This window comes from Mustelus asterias, chromosome 13 (assembly GCF_964213995.1).
Source record: "Mustelus asterias chromosome 13, sMusAst1.hap1.1, whole genome shotgun sequence".
In the NCBI taxonomy this organism is placed as follows: Eukaryota; Metazoa; Chordata; class Chondrichthyes; order Carcharhiniformes; family Triakidae; genus Mustelus; species Mustelus asterias.
In genome coordinates, this window is record NC_135813.1 from 89,122,287 (window position 1) to 89,146,324 (window position 24,038).

Consider the following 24,038-nt stretch of genomic DNA (forward strand, 5'->3'; position numbering starts at 1 on the left):
GTCTGGGCTGTGTCTGGGACGGTCTGGGCTGTGTCTGGGTCATCCTGGACTGTGTCTGGGTCAGTCTGGGCTGTGTCTGGGTCAGCCTGGGCTGTGTCTGGGTCAGTCTGGGCTGTGTCTGGGTCAGCCTGGGCTGTGTCTGGGTCAGCCTGGGCTGTGTCTGGGCTGTGTCTCAGTTCTCTCTCTCTCTCTCTGCTGTCAGGGTTTTGACTCCGCTGCGCATGCTCCGTGCCGTGTGTTCTCTCCGGCTTTCCGTCCCGCCGCCGCTCAACATGGTGGACACGGGGAAGGGGGGCGGCCGCGGCTTCTACTTCAACACCGTGCTCAGCCTGGCCCGCTCCCTGGCCGCACACAGAGCCGCCTCCATCGACAAGGTGAGCGCCCGACACTTCCCGAACCGGCCCGCCCGAGCTTCCGATCCCTGATCCCCGCCGCCGCCGGGGCCTCCCGGTGTCCCCAGTCGCTGCCGCCCTCCTCACCGCCATCGGCGCAGTGCTCTGCTGCTGCCCGATCCATTCACCCCCGGCGGGGGCTCCTGTCTCCCCAGTCACTGCCCCTTCCTCACTCACAGCATAGAATCCCTACAGAAGGAGGCCATTCAGCCCGTCTGAGCCTGCACCGACCCTCTGACAGAGCATCTTACCCAGGAACACCCTATCCCGTAACCCCTAATATTTACCCCTCTCATCCCCCTGACCTGCACATCTATGGAGCAATTTAGCACGGCCAATCCACCTAATCTGCACACCTTTGGACACTAAGGGGCAATTTAGCATGGCCAATCTACCATCTTCCTCCCTCCCTATCAGTGTGGCACGGGCGACACAGTGGTTAGCACTGCTGCCTCACAGCGCCAGGGACCCAGATTCGATTCCTGGCCTGGGTCACTGTCTGTGCAGCGTTTGCACGTTCTCCCTGTTCTCTCCTTCGCATTGGCCATGCTAAGTTGCCCCCTTTGTGTCCCGGGATGCGTAGGTTAGAGGGATTACTGGGGTAAATATGTGGGGAAGACTGGGATAGGGCTTGGATGGAATTGTTGTGTGTGCAGACTCAATGGGCGGAATGCCCTCCTTCTGCACTGTACGGTTCCTATGGTGGAGTAGACCTGAGGGGCTGAGTGACCTACTCTTCCTAATTCCATGGAACCATAGAATTCCTACTATGTAGAAGAAGGCCATTTGGCCCATCAAGTCTGCAATGATTCTCAGAAACAACAACATATCCATGACGCCCCCCCATTTCCATCCCTTTAATCTTACCAAGGCTAATCCTCCTAACCTTCACATCTTTGGACCAAGTTTGTATGAAATATTGGGCAGGATATTACGGCCTCACTCGGGCAAAACCGAAATTCCCACCCGAGGTCAACAGAGATTTCCGTTGTCGGAGCCTCGCCCACGCCGATTCCACGGCAGGCAAGGTGGTAGGGCTCCGGCCATTGTCTTAACATGAAGTGTTTAGTTTTAGTTTTCTCCATGGCTAAAAGCAGAACTCAGTTGTGATCTTTGAGTCAGAATCAGATGTGAGTTCAAACTCCACTGCTGAGACTTGAGGGCATAACAAAGGCCGACACTTCATTGTCATGCTGAGGAATTGGAGCAATGTGTGAGAAATATGTTTAACTAAGCCTGTTTCTTTTTTAAAAATTTGATTTATTATTGTCACATGTATTAATATACAGTAAAAAAGTATTGTTTCTTGCGTGCCGTACAGACAAAAAGCATACTGTTCATAGAGAAGGAAAGGAGAGAGTGCAGAATGTAGTGTTACAGTCACAGCAAGGATGCAGAGAAGGATCAACTTAGTGAGCATTGTTAGAGAGTTTAAAAGAGTTAGAATGAAGTTTTAGAAGCATAGAACAAGAGTAAAAGATAGAATTAGAAGGTATGCTGGGCACAGCTTGCAAGAAGTCACCTTGTTTTCTCGTTCTTGTGCAAACTTGCTTCTGTTTTTCTGCATGAAAACAGTGACTCTACTTCACAAGTGGATCACTGACTGTGAAGCGCTTTGAGATTTGCTTAGGATATGTAAATTAAAATTGCTCTCTTTTGTGGCATGGAAAATAGAAAGATTCCCAGTTCAATTCGCTGTGTGGGGTGTTAGCTAACCTCAGTCAGGATGATGAGGAAGCTACATTTGTCATTGGTAATCTGATGGTAGTAATGAAAACAATTCCCACTGGATTTATAACACCCTTGGACTGACAGTAGTAAAAGTACAGTGCAGTTTTCTATAATGGAAGTAGGCGAGAAACAGATAAAAGAATAAAAGCAGATTGTAGATAAAGAGGAATTACAGAGGATTCACAGAATGTTAATGCAAGTGTTTCCGTATTTTAGTTTAAATTTCTCGTTGATCTTTCTCTGCCTTTGTCTCCTTTAAGATGTTCCTGAAAACCTACTTCTAAGACCAACATTTTTTTGTTATCTCTCCTGACATCTCCTCAGTGGCTTGGTGTTTGCTTTTGTTTGGTTACTCCTCTGAAGCACCTTGGAGTGCTTTACTGCATTAAAGATGCCTCAGATACGGTTCATGCTTTTGCACATAGTGATTGATTTACAGATTACCTGCCATGTAGGGCAGTCAATAGTGACTGGAGTATCTGAAACGGGAGATGATGATTTTGGAGAGGAAATAAGTGATTGAGAAAAGGCCCGAAGTAGACAGATAGCAAAAGTGATCTTCCTTTATCCTTGCTTTCCAATGTTGTCTCCGATTAAACTTTGGATACAATATTGCTGTCCACAGAAAAGCATCTTTTCAGCCAATCACTCCATTTGGAAAATCAAATTGCAATGCCAGAAAACTGCTATGAGTGCATGGAAAAAGGTTTTCACTGCAAATGAGCTGATGGTAACTGAAGAATAATTATTTACCCATTTTTACTGAAGAAATGCTACTCATAATTAAAGAAACTTAACATTATTGGGTTTCCCATTTTCTATTTAATTTCCCTAATAGCCATTAAATCAGGTCAGTAGGCATCAAGTAGCTTTAAAGCAGTAGGCAGGAATAATTAGAGAATATGCGTCAGCTAAAGATTAAGTAGGATGATGATTCTATAGACAGATGTGATAGTTTACCGTATAAATAGTGTAATGGCAGGTGTATTATGCATCTGACATTCAATAAATATTTTGTTAGGGTTGTAATTGAACAAAGACTAACTGCAACAATGTGTTTTGTTTCTGTCATAAATAAAAAGACAGTAGAATTCAAAAGCTGTGTTGATATATAAAGATACAACGCCACAAATGTAAATAACTGATTTTACTGTAGGATTAATATGTTATTGAAAATCTTGTGTCAGATTATAGGGTATGAATTAGAAATAAAATAAAAACAATGAAAATAAACTGGAAACCGCTGTAATGAGGCACTGATATAAGTGGAATCACTGAACATAGTCATGTGTAAATCTAGAGTACAAATAAGGGGGAAGGTCATGTGCTATGAGATGCTGCTGTGGTTGGTACTGTATGTTAGTCTCGGAGAATGTTCACTCCTTCCAGTCTCCTCTCATTTTCCTGCCCCTTTTGGATTATCCGTGGCAGTTTGTCTCCCAGGTCCTTTTGCAAGCTCCTAGTTTCTGGCCTCTGTCAGTTTGTTCTGGCGGCTGTGAATGGAACAATCATTGCGCATTAGGAGGAAATTTCCCACTCTTTGTGGAATAGTGATAATTGATGATATAGAAACATAGAAGATAGGAGGAGGTCATTTGGCCCTTGAGCCTGCTCCTCCATTCATCACGATCACGGCTGATCATTCAACTCAACAGCCTAATCCTGCTTTCTCCCCATAACCTTTGATCCCATTCGCCCCAAGTGCTATAGCTAGCCACCTCTTCAATGTTTTGGCATCAACTACTTCCTGTGGTAATGAATTCCAAAAGCTCACCACTCTTTGGGTGAAGAAAAATCTCCTCACCTCCGTCCTGAATGGTCTACCCTGAATCCTCAGACTGTGACCCCTGGTTCTGGACTCCCCCACCATCGGGAATATCCTCCCTGCATCTACCCTGTCTAGTCCTGTTCGAATTTTATAAGTCTCTATGAGATCCCTTCTCATTCGTCTGAACTCCAGCAAAAACAATCCTAACCTAGTCAATCTCTCCTCATACATCAGTCCCGCCATCCCTGGAATCAGCCTGGTAAACTTTCGCTGCACTCCCTCGAGAGCAAGAACATCCTTCCTCAGAAAAGCATACCACAACTGCACACAAAACTCTAGGTGTGACACATCTTATACAAGCATCATGAACGTATAGAATCATAGTACAAAAGGAGACCATTTGCTCTATTGAGTCTGTGCCAGATCTTTGAAAGACCCACCAAATTTATCCTACTCTCCCTGCTCTTTCCTCACAAGCCCTTAAAAAACAGTACCCCCCCCCCACCAAGTATTTTTCCAATCCCTTTAGAAAGATACTATTGAATTTGTCTCCACCACTCTTCCTGCCATTGCATTTCAGATCATCTTCACACACTGCATAAAGTGTCACCTCATCTCCCAGATTTGAGAAAATGCAGGGATATCTTGACAAAAAGAGTGTTCAGTATTTTCTGTTCCTTGTTGAGACAGACAAACTTGAATTTTTTTTAACTTGCAGGTAGAAAAATTATTATGTATGTCTCCTGTGGATTTCCATGGCATTTTTCAGCTGGATGAACGACGCAGAGATGCAGTAATTGCTCTGGGAGTTTTTCTGACAGAGTCAAATCTTCAGGTAAGAAACTTTTTTGCTGCAGGTATCTTGGTGTGGCTGGAATCTTCTGGAATGTGTTTGTTGATATCTGGTATCGATCTGTGCTCTATAATGAGTGCTGAAGGAACTAGAGCGTTTTAGTGGATCAATTTGACCCCAGTCTTTGAAGAAGTCTAACTAGAACCTGTTTCACTATTGTTGTCACTTGACACCTCACAGTGCCAGGGACCCGAGTTCGATACCCAGCTTGGATCACTGTTTGTGTGGACTTTGCACGTTCTCCCCGTGTTTGCGTGGGTTTCCCTGTGTGGTTTCTTCCCATGCTCCAAAGATGTGTGGGTTAGATGGATTGACCATTCTAAGTTGACCGTTAGTGTCAGGGGGACTAGCTAGGGTAAATGCATGGGGTTATGGGGATAGGGCCTCGGTGGGATTGTGGTCGATGCAGACTTGATGGGTCAAATGGCCTCCTTCTGCGCCGTAGGATTCTATGGCTTATCCTTAATTCTACCTAAAAAGCCTTTGACACAAGGCAACTCCTCTCACTTTTGAACAATTGCTTGCATTTGTCAATCAACAAGAATTTTTTGAAAATTTGTTTTCGTGTCAGTTCCCTTGAAATGTCTCCATTATTTTGTGGACAAGTTGGTTTCTCCCTGAAAAACATTCCAAAATAAATTTTAAAATAGTTGCAAATCGTCACTGACATTTTGTGTGACCTGTTGATGTGTAGAATAGAAGATAGGGCAGACAATTGGACAGGTCTGTAATTGCATTGTGACAGTTCTTAGAATCCTGACAATGCAGAAGGAGGCCATTCGGCCCATCAAGCCTGCATTGACAACAGTCCCATCCCAGCTCTATCACCGCAACCCCACACATTTACCCCCTGTCATCCCCCTCAGACTGAGGGGCAATTTAGCATGGCCAATCAACCTAACCTGCACATCTTTGGACTGTGGGAGGAAACCGGAGCACCCGGAGGGAACCCACTCAGACACGGGGAGAATGTGCAAACTCCACACAGACGGTGATCCAAGCTGGGAATCAAACCCCGTGTCCCTGGCGCTGTGAGGCAAGCAGTGCTAACCATTGTGCCACCGTGCTACCCCCCTCAAAGGAATGATGTACTGAGAATTGATTTAGAAAGGTTGGAAATAGCAGTTTTGTAATGGTAAACATTAACTTGGAACGAGTGACCAATAACAGTAAAATCAGGAAGTTGTATGCTGAGCCAGACTCTCAACAATGCTGAGTCTTGTGTTTGAGTATGTGACATTTACTGTGAACTTCGCACCTGACGCGTTATAATATTTTTGCCTGGACGGGCCATTATTGCAGCTGTGCAGTTAGTGTTGCTCCTTTCATTTCATTTTGTACAATGGCCGGGTGTGCATGATTCACGTTGCCAATTGTGCTTGATAGACCTGGTTAACCCAGAATTGCGTGTAATTCTCTTATTCACCCTGACCTTGTATTGTTTTGTCCAAAGCTGAAGTTTTCCATCCCTCATGCATATTGCACGACATCGAACAAAACTCAGCTTATCCCTTGGCTTCCAAACTGAGTGATCTTATCTTGCTGTCTTTGGCATGTTTACACTTCGTCAGAACACAGTTCAAACTTTCCATGTGCCCTATTAAGGAAGTCAGCTATTTTTAAGCAGTTAGATTTTGGTATTCATCTTGCATTTGTGTAACTTAAATGTGTAAGATTTAAATTTGTTATGCTTTACTGAAAGAAAATGCGGCTTACTAATTTTTATGAAAATATTTTGTTGCCTGCAAATTATATTTCCACATTAGAACTGTACAACACACAAAAGAGGGGGCCATTTTTCCCAACTGTATCAAAGTAAAAATCAACCTACTATTCTGCTCCCTCTTCGTAGCCTTGTGTCTTCCTCCAATGTAAATATTTCATCATAGAAATGCTACAGTGCAGAAGGAGCCCATTCGACCCATCGAGTCTGCACTGACCACAATCCCACCCAGGCCCTATCCCCGTAAAACCCATATATTTACCCTGCTAATCTCTCTAACCTACGCATCCTGGGTCACTCGGGCAATTCAGCATGGCCGATCAATCTATCCCACACATCTTTGGACTGTGGGAGGAAACCGGTGCACCCGGAGAAAACCCACGCAGACACGGGGAGAGCGTGCAAACTCCAGACAGATGGTGACCCAAGCAGGGAATCGAACCCAGGTCCCTGGAGCTGTGAGGCAGCAGTGCTAACCACTGTGCCACCATGCCGCCCGATATTTACCTAATTTTCTCCTTTGAGTGTCTGCTTCAACCACTGTGGCAAACTGTTCCATTCTCCAGCGACATAAATAAATGTTCACTAATGTTTTTTCTCATTCTGTTGGTGACAATTTCAGTGTAGTAACCTTTTGGGACTGACTCAGAAACCAGAGTCACCAGCCTTGCCTCCCTCCTTTCATTAAAACTTATCAAAAAAATTTAAAACATTTATCCATTGTTTACTTTTCGCCTTCTTAGCACTGCTGCCTCACAGCGCCAGAGACCCGGGTTCAAATCCGGCCTTGGGTCACTGTCTGTGTGGAGTTTGTACGTTCTCCCCTTATCTGCGTGGATTTCCTCCGGGTGCTCCGGTTTCCTCCCACAGTCCAAAGATGTGCGGGTTAGATGGATTGGCCATGCTCAATTGCCCTTAGTGTCCCAGGATGTCTAGGTTAGGGGGATTAGCGGCAGGTTATAGGGTGGGGGGGTGGTCTGCGTGAGATGCTCTGTCGGAGAGTCGGTGCACACTCGATGGGCCGAATGGCCTCCTTCTGCACTATAGGGATTCTATGATTCCATGATTCAGTGGAAATAGTTTAATTGCTGCAATTCTATTGTATCTCATTTGAATCCTTCTATGGCGTCAATGTCCTTTCAATAATGGGGTGCCAAAAACTGTTCGGCAACATCTCTCAACATATTTCTAATGAATGCATAGCTGCACCAGAAAAGGCTCTCACCCGTGCCCAATTAAATTGCCTCCCCATTCCACTGACCAACCTGAAGTCTTTCACTGTTGCCTTTAGGCCTTGCTCGATCTTCTACTCTGGTACGGTGAACTAAACTACGGTGAACTAAAGGAGAACATGCCCTGTCTACATCAATGGGGATGAAGTAGAAAGGGTTGAGAGCTCCAAGTTTTTAGGTTCCAGATCACCAACAACCTGTCCTGGTCCCCCCCATGCTAACACTATAGTTAAGAAAGCCCACCAACTTTCTCCACTTTACTTTCTCAGAAGACTAAGGAAATTTGGCATGTCAGCTACGACTTTCACCAACTTTTACAGATGCACCATAGAAAGCATTCTTTCTGGTTGTATCACAGCTTGGTATGGCTCCTGCTCTGCCCAAGACTGCGAGGAACTACAAAAGGTCGTGAATGTAGTCCAACCTATCACGCAAACCAGCCTCCCATCCATTGACTCTGTCTACACTTCCCGCTGCCTCGGCTAAGCAGCCAGCATAATTAAGGACCCCACGCAGCCCGGACATTTTCTCTTCCACCTTCTTCCTTTGGGAAAAAGTTACAAAAGCCTGAGGTCACTGACCAACTGACTCAAGAACAGCTTCTTCCCTGCTGCTGTCAGACTTTTGAATGGACTTACCTTGCATTAAGTTGATCTTTCTCTACACCCAAGCTATGACTGTAACACTGCATTCTGCACTCTCTCCTTTCCTTCTCTATGAACGGTATGCTTTGTCTGTATAACGTGCAAGAAACAATACTTTTCACTGTATACTAATACATGTGGCAATAATAAATCAAATCAAACTCATAAAGTGATTTGTTTTAGGCAAATGTAACCAATTTGTTAATTTTTCATAGCATAAAGAAACGGTGGTTCCTTACCTGCTGCGGCTTCTTAAGGGATTACCCAAAGTGCAATGGATTGAAGACAGCTCAGGGAAGAAAAGTCGAGGTAATGGCATCTCATTTGTGTTCTCTGTTCTGCTTGATTTGCTTCTCGCACTGGGAGGTGCATGAAGCAGGGGAAGCACATGCTTAAATGTCTGTCTCTGTCGCTATTTTTACCTGGTAAAGGGTCGTTAGCCTATTACCAGCAGCTGTAGCTTGAGGGGCGCCACTGCACATCAAGCATGGTTGACCAGGCACTGCTTGTCATAGATGCATTGGAAGGATTTGCAGACTGATAATTAACCTGTGGGACCACGTTATAAAATGCACCTTCCTTGGCCTTCAAGGGGCAGCGCAGTGGTTAGCACTGCTGCCTCACAGCGCAAGGGCCCCAGGTACGATTCCCCACTTGTGTCACTCTCTGTGTGGAATTTGCACATTCTCCCCGTGTCTGCGTGGGTTTCCTCCCACAGTCCAAAGATGTGCAGGTTAGGTTGATTGGCCATGCTAACTTGACCCTAGTTTCAGGGGGATTAGCAAGATAACTATGTGAGGTTACGGAAATAGGGGTGGGATTGCATGGAAGTAGATATTCTAGTTTATGTTAAAAACCGACAGGAAATCTGCCTGGTGGAGCTTTGCTTTAATGAAAGAAGCACAGCACTGACCCTGGTGCTGTTCTGTGGGGCCCATGAGATTTCAGTCCTTTTTGTTTAAATCTTTATTAGTGTCACAAGTAGGCTGACATTAACACTTCAGCAATGAAATTACTGTGAAAATCCCCTAGTCGTCACAATCCGGCGCCTGTTCGGGTACGCTGAGGGAGAATCTAGCACGGCCAGTGCACATAATCAGCACGTCTTTTGGACGGTGGGAGGAAACTGGAGCACCCGGAGGAAACCCACGCACACATAGGGAGAGCGTGTAGACTCTGCACAGGCAGTGACCCAAGCCGGGAATCAAACCCGGGTCCCTGGCGCTGTGAGGCAGCAGTGCTGTCTGGGAATTCTGTCCTGGGAGAGGTGGAATCCTGTGGCACTTGCTCACTGTTGTACTGGAAATAGACAGCCCTGGTTGGTCAAAGCTGTCTGCTTGTTTTGTAATGGAGGTTGCGCAGGATGTGTTTAAACACAGGGTGGAATTTCAGCTTTCCCAAAAATGGAAATGGAGTGAAAGAGGGGAATCGTTTGCTTTAACAAGCTGGTGTTAGTTGTTAATTGTATAAGTTAACGTTCAGTGTCTACAAGTTGGAGTGGGAGAATTCTTTAGATAATGACTTAAACACATGAAGCAAGACTGACTGATGCTGGTAATGGCTTGTCGAGTTGTATTTATAATGTCTCACTTTGTGAATACATCAAAAACTGACCAAAGCTTGATTTAGGATCTCTACCTTTACTCACTGGCTACGGGAAGTTAAACATTACTTCTTCACCCTATAATCCCTGTCAAATGCTTTTGATTTCTGCATTTGGAATATGGAATTAGTACCAGGCTGAAACAAATCTATGAACATCAACAGTTACTTGTGCATGAAGTATTTCTGCGTCCATTGTACCATCAAGGGCGGCATGGTGGCACAGTGGTTAGCACTGCTGCCTCACAGCGCGAGGGACCCAGGTTCGATTCCCGGCTTGGGTCACTGTCTGTGTGGAGTTTGCACGTTCTCCCCGTGTCTGCGTGGGTTTCCTCCGGGTGCTCCGGTTTCCTCCCACAGTCCAAAGATGTGCGGATTAGGTGGATTGACCATGCTAAATTGCCCCTTCGTGTCAGGGGGACTAGCTACGGTAAATGCATGTTGTTTTGGGGATAGGGCCTGGGTGGGATTGTGATCGGTGCAGACTTGATGGGCCAAATGGCCTCCTTCTGCACTGTAGGATTCTATGATTCTATGATCCTGGCTCAATGTTGCCTCGAGGGCAGAAGGTTATGGGTATAAATACAATCTAGGGCCTGTGGATGGGGCCAAATGTCATACAAACATGCATGATGTGGAGATGTCGGCGTTGGACTGAGGTGGGCACTGTAGAAAGTTCTCATAACACCAGGTTAAAGTCCAACAGGTTTATTTGGTATCACGAGTCTTTGGAGAGCTGCTCCTTCATCTGGTGAGTGGACTCCGAAAGCTCTTGGTACCAAATAAACCTGTCGGACTTTAACCTGGTGTTACGGGACTTCTTACTATACAAACATGCACATTTGGAGCAGGCCCTCGAGTCTGCTCCGCCATTCAAATAAGATCAGGCTGATGTGATTGTGACCTCAACTCCACATTCCTGCCTACCCCCTGATAATCTTTCGCCCATTTACTTATCAAGGATCCATCTAGCTCTGCCTTCAAAATGTTCAAAGAAATTTGCTTCCACTGCCTTTTGAGGAAGAGAGTTCCAAAGACTCACCTCTCTTTGAGAGGAAAGGTTTCTCATCACCTTGGTCTTAATTGAACAGCTCCTTATTTTTAAACAGTCGTCCCTAGTTCTAGATTTTCCCATAGGAGGAAACATCCTCTCCACATCCACCCTGTCAAGACTCCTCAGGATCTTGTACGTTTCAATCAAGTTGTCTCTTATTCTTCTAAACTCCGGCGATACAACTCTACTCTGTCCAACCTTTCTTCATGAGACAACCCACCCATTCCATTTATTAGTCTGGTAAACCTTCTCAATGTGGTCTCACCAGTGCCCTGTACAACTGAAGCACAACCTCCCTACTTTTGTATTCAATTCCCCTCGCAATAAATGACAACATTCAATTAGCTTTTCTAATTGCTCACTGTACTTGCAGATTAACCATTTGCTCTTTTGATGAGTAGTTCAGTTTGCACCGCACCCTGTAACTCTGCTTTTTTTTCCTCCTTTATGTATTTATCTAGTTCCCTTTTAAAGGCTGTTTGTGAATTTGTATCGACCACCCTGTCAGGCAGTGCATTCCAAATCCTAACCACGTGTTGCATAAAAGGTTTCCTCATACCACCTCTGCCCATCACCTTAAATCTTGCCCTTCGACTATTGACAGTTGTGGGCGGCACGGTGGCACAGTGGTTGGCACTGCTGCCTCACAGCGCCAGGGACCCGGGTTCAATTCCGGCCTCGGGTCACTGTCTGTGTGGAGTTTGCACATTCTCCCCGTGTCTGTGTGATGCTCCGGTTTCCTCCCACAGTCCAAAGATGTGAGGGGTTAGGTGGATTGGCCGTGCTAAATTGCTCCTTAGTGTCAGGGGGATTAGCTAGGGTAAATGCATGGGGTTATGGGGATAGGGCCTGGGTGGGATTGTGGTCGATGGGCCAAATGGCCTCCTTCTGCACTGTAGAGTTCTATGATACTTCAGCCATTGGAAACAGTCTTTATTTGCTTTTTGTGAACTCATCACGATTTTAAACTATCCTTTCAAATCTCTCAATCTTCTCTGCTCTTTGTCGAACATCCCCAGCTTCTGCTGTCTAACTAATGATTCATCCCTGGAACCTTTCAAGTAAACATTTTCTGTATCGTGTCCAAAGCTTTCATGTCCTGGTTATAAAATGTCTTGCCCAGAATTGTAAACAATTCTCACGCTGGAGCTGAATTTTTTTCGAGGATGAGCAGAATTTCCTGACTTTATATGTCGTGAGCTGAATTTTCTCAGCCCCTTGGGTCGGCTAGGAGGCAGAGAGAGGCAGGAAAGTAGGGTCGGGATAGCTCCCCTGAGGCATTTCCGTTGGGATGTCTGGGCAGTGGAGCAGTTGCCCGCAGAGATGTGCAGCCAATTTCGATTGCTGAGACCTCATGTAACAGGCTTTTGATCTGATTTGGTTTGATTTATTATTGTCACATATTTTAGTATACAGTGAAAAGTATTGTTTTTTGCATGCTATACAGACAACGCATACCGTTCATAGAGAAGGAAAGGAGAGAGGGCAGAATGTAGTGTTACAGACATAGCTAGGGTGTAGAGAAAGATCAACTCAGTGCGAGGTAGGTCCATTCAAAAGTCTGATGGGAAGAAGCTGTCCTTGAGTCGGTTGATACATGATCTCAGACTTTTGGATCTTTTTCCCAACGGAAGAAGGTGGAAGAGAGAATGTCCAGGGTGCGTGGGGTCCTTGATTATGCTGGCTGCTTTTCCGAAGCAGCGGGAAGTGTAGACAGAGTCAATGGATGGGAGGCTGGTTTGCGTGATGGATTGGGCTACATTCAAGACCCTTTGAAGTTTCTTGCTAGTTTAGGCTAGTGGGACATTGGAGGCAAGTGTTCTATATTACAACGAGGGGGCTGCAGTTGTGGCTATGACTGACGCAGCAGAGGGGTTTCCCCTCCAATCACCTTGATTCATCTATCGTTCTACCTCCCAGTTGTTAAGTTATTAATGTGCGGGCCTGTAAGGGAGCCTGTGTTCCCTGACCTGCAGTACCAGCACCCACCTCTCCCAGTGGGGCTGCTGAGGCTCCAGGGTTGCCGGCCTTTGACAGGGCTGGCAGTGTTGAGAACCGAGCTTGGAGGCTGTCAGTCAGGAGGCATCCTCCCAATCAATATTGACGCTGGCCTAGCTGTTGACAGGTGTGGGCTTGGGACCCCCATTTGATCCCAACATCGGGGTCCAAAATCCACATGAAAATTATATTTCATGTCTCTATTTCTAAGCCCAGGATCCCTTATGCTTTTGTAACTGCTTTGTTATAGTCTAGAACAAAAGGTCACTTAGATCTGTACTTCACTGGATTGGTAACTTGCTACAAATGTCAAAAGAGATGTGCATTTCTCTGGTTTTACATGGTTATCGGTGTTCCTTAGTTTTACTCTCCCCTACTGGGAAATAGAAAGATTAATTGGAGTTTATTTCTGAGCTGCCCTACAGTGGAGAAATTCTGTAACATTGTTAGGACTGAGTAACGAAGTACCTGTAATTCTCAGGTATTAATCACATGTTTAGAACAATCTCCTCTGATTAAAAGAGGTGTGAAATAGCCCTCGTTCCAAAGTGGCGAAAGGCCTCATCAACCTTTATTAATTTGGCTTTTGTGCTGGAGTATCCATTTTTAAAGCATTTATGTTGTTCATAGAATCCCTACAGCGCAGAAGGAGGCGTTGGGCCCATTAAGTCTGAACTTAAGAGCATAAGAACTAGGAACAGGAGTAGGCCATCTGGCCCCTCGAGCCTGCTCCGCCATTCAATAAGATCATGTCTGCATCGACTCTCCGAAAGGTCATCTTACCCAGGCCCAACTCTCTACCAACCGTTTGCCACGGTTTCCTCCCACAGTCCAAATATTGCAGGTTGGGTGGATTGGCCATGCTAAATTGCCCCTTAGTGTCCCAAGATGTGTAGGTTAGGGGGATTAGCGGGGTAAATACGTGGAGTTACGGGAATAGGGTGGGATTCTCTTGGAGAGTGCAGACTCGATGGGTTGAATGGCCTCCTCCTACACTGTAATACCAGTATGGATTTGCTGGACTGGATGGTCTGTTTGTGTTGTAAATATGTGATTAATATTGGAGTGGGTCGATAGAAGGTGTTATCCTATTACTGTTTCAAATTACATGTGTCTGCATGTGCTGAATGTAACAGAATTTCTCAATCTTTGGCTGGATAATGTTACTGTTATGAATCTAGAAACCAGCATGAGCTGTGCATCTGTAACTCGTAACAGCATGTGGTACTGACTGAACTGAAGTTCAAGATTTTTAATGCCAGTGAAGGATTTTTTACATTGCCCCCATATGTCGGGGTAAGCTCGCTTAGGAATGGAAAGTTGCTGAAGACACAGCTTAGATATTACAGTTAGGTTGACCGTGCGGGGAGGGGTGTGGGTGTGCGAGGATAGAATTACTCTGAATTTGTTCATTTTCCTATCTTGCAGGAAAGCTTCCAGTTGCCGAAAACTTCAGCTTCTGTTTGGTGACTCTACTTTTCGATGTAGCCCAAAGGGAACCTACATTAAGGGTACAGGTGAGGCATTGTTCTGATAGCTCCGAAAAATTACTTTTGTTAGAAATATCTAAAATCTTGGTAATCAATATTCAATTAGATTATGTGATTGTGCACATTTTACAAGAGTTCCAATTTAAACTGATGGCCATTATTGTTAAAACAGTTCAATCGACAAGTACTGTTTGACTTAGAATCATAGAATCCCTACAGTGCAGAAGGGGGCCTTTTGGTCCATCGAGTCTGCACCGACCACAATCCCACCCAGCCCCTATTGCCATAACCCCATGTATTTACCCTGCTAGTCCCCCTGACACTAAGGGGCAATTTAACATAGCCAGTCAACCTAACCCACACGTCTTTGGACTGTGGGGGGAAACGGGAGCACCCGGAGGAAACCCATGCAGACACATGGAGAACGTGCAAACTCCACCCAGACAGTGACCCAAGCTGGGAATCGAACCTGGGTCCCTGACGCTGTGAGGCAGCAGTGCTAACCACTGTGCCAACGTGCTGCCCTTTGACAGAAAAAGACTAATATATATATACATATTAGTTATGACTTACCTTAATAAGTGGTAGAAGCACTTTACATTCCTCATCGCATTTGTAGGACTGCCTGTCAAATTGCTGCTCTGTGCAGCTCTGTTGCATTTAAAACTCATTTTTAAATGAAAGAATTAAGAGAGTTTGGTCGACACTTCGGAAAATGAGTCACAGAAATCTAGCATGCAGGTACAGAAGATAATAAAGAAAGCAAATGGATTCTTGGCATTTAAAGCTAAAGGAATAAAATATAAAAGTAAGGAAGTACTGTTGCAACTATACAAGGCATTGGTGAGGCTGCACCTGGAGTATTGTGCACAGTTTTGGTCCCCTTATTTGGGGAAGATGTAGTGGCATTGGAGGCAGTTCAGAGGAGGTTCACTAGACTGATTCCAGAGGTGAAGGGTTTGTTGTATGAAGAGTGATTGAACAGTTTAGGACGATACTGTATGGAATTTAGAAGGATGAGGGGAGATCAAATTGAGGTATACAAGATGATAAAAGATATGGATAAAGTAGACGTGGAGCGAATGCTTCCGCTGGTGGGGCATTCTAGGACGAGAGGTCATAGTCTTAGGATAAGGGGCAGCAAATTTAAAACAGAGTTGAGGAGAAACTACTTCTCCCAAAGGGTTGTGAATCTGTGGAATTCGCTACCCCAAAGTGCGGTGGATGCTGGGACAGTGAGTAAATTTAAGGAGGAGTTAGACAGATTTTTAATTGGTAATGGGTTGAAGGGTTATGGGGAGAAGGCAGGAAAATGGGGATGATCGAATGGCGGAGCGGACTCGATGGGCTGAATGGCCTAATTCTGCTCCTATATCTGATGAACTATACAATGAGTTTTGTCATTTTTGATTTATTTCACAGGTTCTGGAGGCAATACTGGATGTCATGGAAGTGCTGCTGGGAATGTGTTTGGCACCTCAGACTCAGGATAAAGGTATTGATAGAATGCCCTGAAACACCAGACTTGCAAGATGCTGGTTGAGACACTTGTGAGGAAATTACTAAGCCTTGATATCATGAAGTAGTGAACTTCTAATGTAAACTTGGATTCAGGAAAGATGTCAGATGTACGATTCAATGACAGTGTCCCAGTTAAGGGGGTAAAAAAATACATTTAGATATTTTTAATAAGAGGTGATGGAATATCAAACATTACCATTAATGCATCTAGAAGCCTGAGCAGATTTTCTGTTTGAAAAATGGATGCAGGGATATTTACTCCCAGAATTGTTTGATTTAATTTGATTTATTATTGTCACATGTATTAGTATAGAGTGAAAAGCATTGTTTCCTGCATGCTATACAAAGCATATCGTTCATAGAGAAGGAAAGGAGAGAGTGCAGAGTGTAGTGTTACAGTCATGGCTAAGGTGTAGAGAAAGATCAACTTAATGCGAGGTAGGTCCATTCAAATGTTTGATGGTAGCAGGGAAGAAGCTGTTCTTGAATCAGTTGGTACGTGACCTCCGACTCTTGTGTCTTTTTCCCGACGGAAGAAGGTGGAAGAGAGAATGTCTGGGGTGCGTGAGGTCCTTAATTATGCTGGTGGTATCGTGGTAAGGGAAATAGTAAGTGGTTTGAAATGGTAGATTAGAGGGAAGAGTTACTGATAAACTGCAAACTGTTTCAGTGTTCAGATCACGGTTATTGCTTGTGGGTCACGGATATCTCGGTTAAAAGGTCAGATGCTGTTGTTTGATTCCTGCTCCAATTTGCTGCATCTTAGCTGTGGGCACGTTTACTGAGGAGCAGAATTTCAGAGGTCAAAACCCTAAGAAGTTCTAGATTTGTATCGCATCCACCACTTTCAGTTTCCACATGTTGGAGATAATATAACAGGACTTTACTAAAATATCTATATTTTTATTGAGCTATTGCTAAAATACTAATTGTAAATATCAGTGATGTGGAAATGTCAGCATTGGACTGGGGCAAGCACAGTACAAAGTTTCACAACACCAGGTTAAAGTCCAGCAGGTTTATTTGGTATCACGAGCTTTCAGAACGCTGCTTCTGCATCAGGTGAGTGGAGAGGTAGGTGTCACAAACACGGCATATATAGACAAAGACTCAATTGCAAGATAATGGTTGGAATTCGAGTCTTTACAGGTAATCAAGTCTTTACAGGTACAGACAATGCGAGTGGAGAGAGGGATAATCACAGGTTAAAGAGATGTGAATTGTCTCAAGCCAGGACAGTTAGTAGGATGTTGTGAGCCCAGGCCAAATGGTGGGGGTTACACACAGTGTGACTACATGTAACCCCCACCACATGTAGCCTCCACTCGCACTGTCTGTACCTGTAAAGATTTGATTACCTGTAAAGACTCGCATTCCAACCATCATCTTGCAATTGAGTCTTTGTCTATACATGCCGTGTTTGCGAAACCTACCTCTCCACTCATCTGATGAAGGAGCAGCGCTCCGAAAGCTCGTGATACCAAATAAACTTGTTGGACTGTAACCTGGTGTTGTGAGACTTCTAACTGTAAATATCAAGTTCAGTCTCAGTATTCTGTTGGCTTGCTCTTTATTAATAGCAAGTTTTGCCTCTTTGCAGAAACCCTGTGCAGATACGCCGTGCCTTGCTTGATTGGGATTGGCAGAGCGTTTGGACGTTACAGTAACACGGACGAATCTCTTCTTTCAAAGCTGTTTCCCAAAATAACCCCACAATCACTCAAAGCTCCTCATGAGATGGATGGACTGAGGCGGCGCTCCTTCAATGATTTTCGATCAATCCTGCCCAGCTCCCTTCTGACGGCCTGCCAGTCATGTGACAGCTTACGGCATAAAGCCAGCAGTGTAACCAACGTCTCCCAGGTTAAAGACAAAATTCAATTTTAGTGTTCGCGATGTGCATTAAGTTTCTAAAAGATGTCTTCTTTTTTTTAATGTTTAAAGTTTATTTTTATTAGTCACAAGTAGGTTTACATTAACACTGCAATGAAGTTGCTGTGAAAATTCCCTAGTCGCCACACTCCGGCGCCTGTTCGGGTACACTGAGGAAGAATTTAGCACAGCTAATCCACCTATCCCCATAACCCAGGCCCTATCCCCATAACCCCATGCATTTACCCTAGCTCATTCCCCTGACACGAGGGTCAATTTAGCATGGCCAATCCACCTAACCCGCACACCTTTGGACTGTGGGAGGAAACTGGAGCACCTGGAGGAAACCCACGCAGACACGGGGAGAACATGCAGACTCTGCACAGGCAGTGACCCAAGCCGGGAATCGAACCCGGGTCCCTGGCGCTGTGAGGCAACAGTGCTAACCACTGTGCCACCATGCCGCCCTTCTCTCTTGTCACAATTAAATTTAAGTGGAGTGGTCTTATCGCAAACTTCAAAAATTTAGTTACAAAAGTAAATTTTAAGTTTTCTTTACTGTTTTCTGCAAAAGAAACTTCTGTATTTTAGAAGAAAGTAAAAATACTGATAAATTAGCATTTATATTGGGAAATATAAGAAATAATTTCAGTGCTGACTCCATTAGGATGTGCACTGATTCATCCTAAAGCATTCACTTTTATCCCTTAAGTTTAATACCCTGTATGTGCTGAATCAGCTGCTGTTACCATGTTTTTGATGTAGTTGCTTCAATTCACTTTGGAGGTTTTTTTTGCATATTGTCATTCTTACTTTTTATATAACTGCAGGCAAGCCCTGAACGCTCTACTGCCGCTCCTAGTTCACCTGGAGCAACCAATTTGCACTATTTCGAAGGTAAGGTGCTGCATCTTTAATGTTGCAAAGAATGCATCAGTGGTTTCATATTTAACAAAACCGTAGCTGTCTAAAATGCGCTGACTTATGTTGTACAATGAACGAGAACGCATACAGTCAGTTTATATCAAAATAGAATGACTGAATATTTCAAAACGCATCTAGTTAATCGAGGAACGTCAACACAAATTTTCATGTTAGACAAATAGACGAATGTCTGATGTTTGTTTCCTGTGTTTTGGGGGGTGAGGGATGTGGGAGGGGGGTTAATTCTAATTAACAAAGGACCAGCAGAGATGCCTCTTCCTGTGCTGTATTTTTATTGTTCTTGGAAGAAGTTGGGTTATGTTCTAATGTGAGTACTCCTGAGTTTTGGCTTCCTGTGCTATAGGTTCTTACCTCCCCGACGGCAGTGCTGTGGATCCTCATTATTACTTCTCCACCATTAGCTCGAGTTTCTCGGTCTCTCCACTGTTTACTGGCTGCAGTACAAAAGAGTTTCATATTCCACTAGAATACCTCCGCCAGCTACTTCAAATGGTATGTATGTTCTTGAAACCCAATCTTTGATCAAACTTTCACGTATCCCTCCCACTTAATAGTGTGCTGTCTGCTCCCTTATCTTTTTCTGGTTGTGAAATATTGGTGTCGGTGGCACAGTGGGTTAGCACTGCTGCCTCACAGTGCCAGGGACCCGGGTTCAATTCTGGCTTGGGTTGTTGTCTGTGCGGAGTCTGCACGCTCTCCCCGTGTCTGCGTGGGTTTCCTCCGGGTGCTCCGGTTTCCTCCCATAGTCCGAAAACCGTGTTGGTTAGCTGCATCGGCCATGTTAAATTCTCCCTCAGTGTACCTGAACAGGCGCCGGAGTGTGGCGACTAGGGGATTTTCACAGTAACTTCATTGCATTGTTAATCTATGCCTGCTTCTGACACTAATAAATCAACTTTAGACTTTGAAAAAACTTTAAACTTTGTGTAAGAAATAATAACTCAAGTGTTTTTGAGCTGTACGAACGCGCACACCTCAGCTGCATTCATTATAATATATTGTGAAAACTTATCTTTGTGTACATTTGCTGTTAAACTTTCCATTATAAATTCCTGACCTACGTACGCATGCAATGCTGTAAGTGCCCATAGGTAGCTGGAGCATCAGCGTTAGTAATTGCAATGTGACAAATTTCTTGTAGGAATATGAGGGTAAGAATTTATAAATGCAAGTACAGGATTTATGACTTTGAAATGGGGATGGATTATGTTTGCATACCCAAGCCAAATTATCTCCTGACTTCTAACACTGCTTCATCTGCTTTTTGTTCAATCTGTCCACTTGCGATAGCTGTTCACTTCAAGCACAGGATCATAGAATTATAGAATCCCTACAGTGCAGAAGGAGGCCATTCGGCCCATCGAGTCTGCACCGACAACAATCCCACCCAGGCCCTATCCCCGTAACCCCATGTATTTACCCTGCTGATCCCCTGACACTAAGGGTCAATTTAACATGGCCAATCAACCTGACACGCATATCTTTGGACTGTGAGAGGAAACCGGGGCACCCGGAGTAAACCCACGGAGAGAATGTGCAAACTCCACAGACAGTGACCCAAGTCGGGAATCGAACCCCAGTCCCTGGAGCTGTGAGGCAGCAGTGCTAACCACTGTGCCACCCTGGTTCAGGAGAGGTCTTGATTTAACAAGCGATTAAGAAAAAGGGGGACTCTAAAGTTTACGGCAGGATTTTATGGCCTCCCTTGCCCGAAACCGTAAAATCCCGCCCGAGGTCAGTTGACCTTTCCATGGTCCATCCCTCACCCACTACGATTCCCCTGCGGGCGGGATGGTAAAATTCCAGCCTACATTTCTGTAAATATTAAACCAGGATCCTGTATCCGCTCATCAAGGTTCAGTATTTGTGAATTATGTTGGAAAAAGTATTATACAGTTAATCCTGTGGTTATTAGGAGCACAGAATAGTTTCAGAAGTCCTTTAATTCTATCTTCCCATTTTCATTTTGGTTTTCTTGATGGGCAAGATTGAGATGAGCTTGTCCCGGACCTTAAATACTGGATTTCAGTTTTTCTAATAGCGGACAATGGTGTCCTCCACAGGTGACTGTGTAACCCCAGCTTGTTAGAGTTCTCTTCTTTGGGTTGCCTGATTCATTATATGACTGAAAAATGTTTCCGTTTCTCCCCTTAGGTTAAACGGATCGTAGCTGAGTCAGTCTTGAAAACACTGGATGCAACATTGGCAGAGGTTACTGAGGTGAAGAATCACTCCTTGCTTTGGAATTACACTGTTTGCTGCTGCTTTATTAATCCAGATTAAAATGGTCTAAAATGAAATGATTGGGACGGGGCCCAGACAACACAGTGGATTACTCACTCTCATCTCATTCCTAGCAAGTGGGTTCAAATCCAAACCAGAATGAAGGGACAAACTCCAGTTCGATGTTCAAGTCATCATCCAGTTTCCCCATTGACACAAAGTACCAGTTTTCAGGCTGCTCCAAGATCAGTGGCTCAAAATCCAGCCTGAGATTAGTCTTCACAAAAGGGGCTCACTGGATGGCTGGAATTAAAGGAACAATCACACTGGTGCATTTCAGAGAACTGTTCGGAAAAGGAGCACAGTTTCTGCCATAGACTCATCTGTATTCTGCTTGTGGCTGCCAGGGGTACAGAGGAGGTGGAGACTGTGCAGATATCATCATTATACATGTTATCGATCAAGAAAGTCATATCAAGTGCTTAAAACATGTTTTCAGCATCTGCTCCATGATTTGTCAGCTGAACAAGATGGAGGCAGATCAGTTTGTTCACTGTGGGATTTTTGTGTGTTTTGGATGTCGTTGCTGGCGTTTGCTCTGTGCCGGTAGTTCATTATCAGCAGTTAGGAAGGCAAATGCAATGTTAATATTCATGTCGAGAGGCCTAGAATACAATAGCAGGGATGTATATGACTCTGGTCAGACCCCATCTGGAGTATTTGGGCCCCGTGTCTAAGGAAGGATGTGTTGGAAAGGGTCCAGAGAAGGTTCACAAGATTGATCGCTGGAATGAAGAACTTGTCGAATGAGTAACAGTTGAGGACTCTGGGTCTGTACTCTTTGGAATTTAGAAGGATGAGGGGGATTTTATTAAAACTTACAGGATACTGCGAGGCCTGGATAGAGTGGACGTGGAGAGGATGTTTCCACTGGTAGGAAAAACTAGAACTAGAGGGCACAACCTCAGACTAAAGGGACGATTCTTTTAAACAGAGATGAGGAGTAATTTCTTCAGCCAGAAAGTAGTGAATCTGTGGAACTCTTTGCCGTAGAAGGCTGTGGAGGTCAGGTCATTGAGTGTCTTTAAGACAGAGATAGATAGGGTCTTGATTAATAAGGGGATCAGGGGTTATGGGGGAAAGGCAGGAGAATGGGGATGAGAAAATATCAGCCACGATTGAATGGCGGAGCAGACTCGATGGGCCAAGTGGCCTAATTCTGCTCCTATGTCTTATGGTCTTATTACCATTGCTGCCTGTTCCAGTTGCAGTTATAGGTAAGTAGCAGTGAGACACTATCCCAGTCACAGCACCTGAACTACAACGACAAGGCATAAAAGGTCTCAGGGAAGAAAGCCCATTGTGCTCCTTTTTAGAATTGCACAGTATTATGGCTGTGGCTGTTATCAGATCTGGGAATGCTTGCTCGAATTGGAAATCCTCTGTTCCCCAGAAATGGTTAATATTTCCTACCACACTCCAAAGATGTGCAGGTTAGGTGGACTGCAAAATTGCCCTTTAGCATCCAGAGATGTGTTGGTTAGGGGGATTAGTGGTGTAAATATGTGGGGTTGGGAGGGGAGTGGGGGGGGGGGGGGGGCGGGGGGGTGGTACGAGTAAGATGCTCTGTCAGAGAGTCGGTGCAGACTCGATGGGCCGAATGTCGTCCTCCTGCACTGTAGGGATTCTATGACCTGGAGTTTACTTTCTGAAAGGGGATCTGAAAACGGATCACACGCTAACTTTCAAAAGGAAGTCCGATCTCTACTTGAAAAGGAATGGATTGCAAGGCCATGGAGAAACTGCGGATTTGGGACTCACTGGATAGGTCTTTCAAAGAGCCGGTGTCATGGGCAAATAGCCTTCACTTGTTCTGTCAAGATCCTAAGTGTAGAAATGTCGCAGATCTCTATGGTCGGATAATGCGCAGGATCTACAGCCTATCTGAGGATGTAAGCTCTGTCGTTGGCTATTTTGTGGAAAGAAGCTGAGTTGGAAACACTGATTTCCAAGGGTTTTATCTGAATAGAGTCAAAACATGCTTGATTTTCTGAAATGAGCGTCACAATAATTGTTAGATCTGTCTTGCTATTTAGGCAAACGCTAATTTGGATCTGTACTATCGAAACTTCAGTGATCCTCTTTACGTGGTGGTGTTTAAGATGCTGAGAGACACTTTGTATCACATGAAAGGTAAGCTGTCGGCAGTAGTATTATTTATTAAATTGTTTAAAACCTAGGAATTGAATGCCCTTGGAATACTGACATGAATGAGTGTGCAGGCATCTTCCTGCAACTTCTGTTCAATACTTGCTCTGGTATCTTGTTTTATTCCATTATATGGGGGAATTTGCTTCACTCCAGTGAATGGGCTGATTGGATCCCACCTGAGGTTAAGGAGAGGTTAAGGTCAAGGGCGTAGACTTAGAGGCAGGTCACCATTTCCATCCAGCGTTAAAGGAATGTCAGCAAAAAATATTTCTTCCACAGGTGGGGCGGCACGGTGGCACAGTGGTTAGCACTGCTGCCTCACAGCGTCAGGGACCCTGGTTCAATTCCGGCCTTAGGTGACTGTGTGGAGTTTGCAAGTTATCCTCTGTGTCTGTGTGGGTTTCCTCCGGGTGCTCAGGTTTCTTCCTGCAGTCCAAAGATGTTCAGGTTAGGTGGATTGGCCATGCTACATTGCCCCTTATTGTCCCAAGATGTGTAGGTTAGGGGAATTAGCGGGGTAAATATGTGGAGTTATGGGGATGGGGCCTGGGTAAGATGCTCTGTCAGAGAGTTGGTGTAGACTCGATGGGCCGAGTGGCCTCCTTTTGCACCGTAAAGATTCTGGAAAATATAAGTTGTGACTCTGCATATGTTCTAAGCAACCCACACGGGGTATCAGTGCCATTTGTACGTTCCTGCCTGACAACAGAGTGATACTGTAAACGGATGAATCGGTGTTTTTGAGAGCTCGGTTAAGTTCAGTTGCCGAAATCGCTTTC

At 44.7% G+C, this 24,038-nt stretch overlaps 1 protein-coding gene across 1 annotated transcript in view; it reads left to right on the forward strand.

Annotated features, from left to right (window-relative positions):
* Positions 1-259: 259 nt before the first annotated feature.
* The window catches only part of pi4kab (phosphatidylinositol 4-kinase, catalytic, alpha b), a 161,843-nt gene continuing 138,064 nt past the window's right edge, over positions 260-24,038 (forward strand). The window contains exons 1-10 of the mRNA XM_078227246.1: positions 260-374; positions 4,610-4,726; positions 8,559-8,652; positions 14,426-14,514; positions 15,910-15,982; positions 17,609-17,871; positions 18,711-18,777; positions 19,169-19,317; positions 20,980-21,045; positions 23,145-23,241. Of these exons, the coding sequence (XP_078083372.1) occupies positions 273-374; positions 4,610-4,726; positions 8,559-8,652; positions 14,426-14,514; positions 15,910-15,982; positions 17,609-17,871; positions 18,711-18,777; positions 19,169-19,317; positions 20,980-21,045; positions 23,145-23,241 (1,117 nt within the window). The 5' untranslated portion in view covers positions 260-272. The remainder of the gene's footprint in view (positions 375-4,609; positions 4,727-8,558; positions 8,653-14,425; positions 14,515-15,909; positions 15,983-17,608; positions 17,872-18,710; positions 18,778-19,168; positions 19,318-20,979; positions 21,046-23,144; positions 23,242-24,038) is intronic.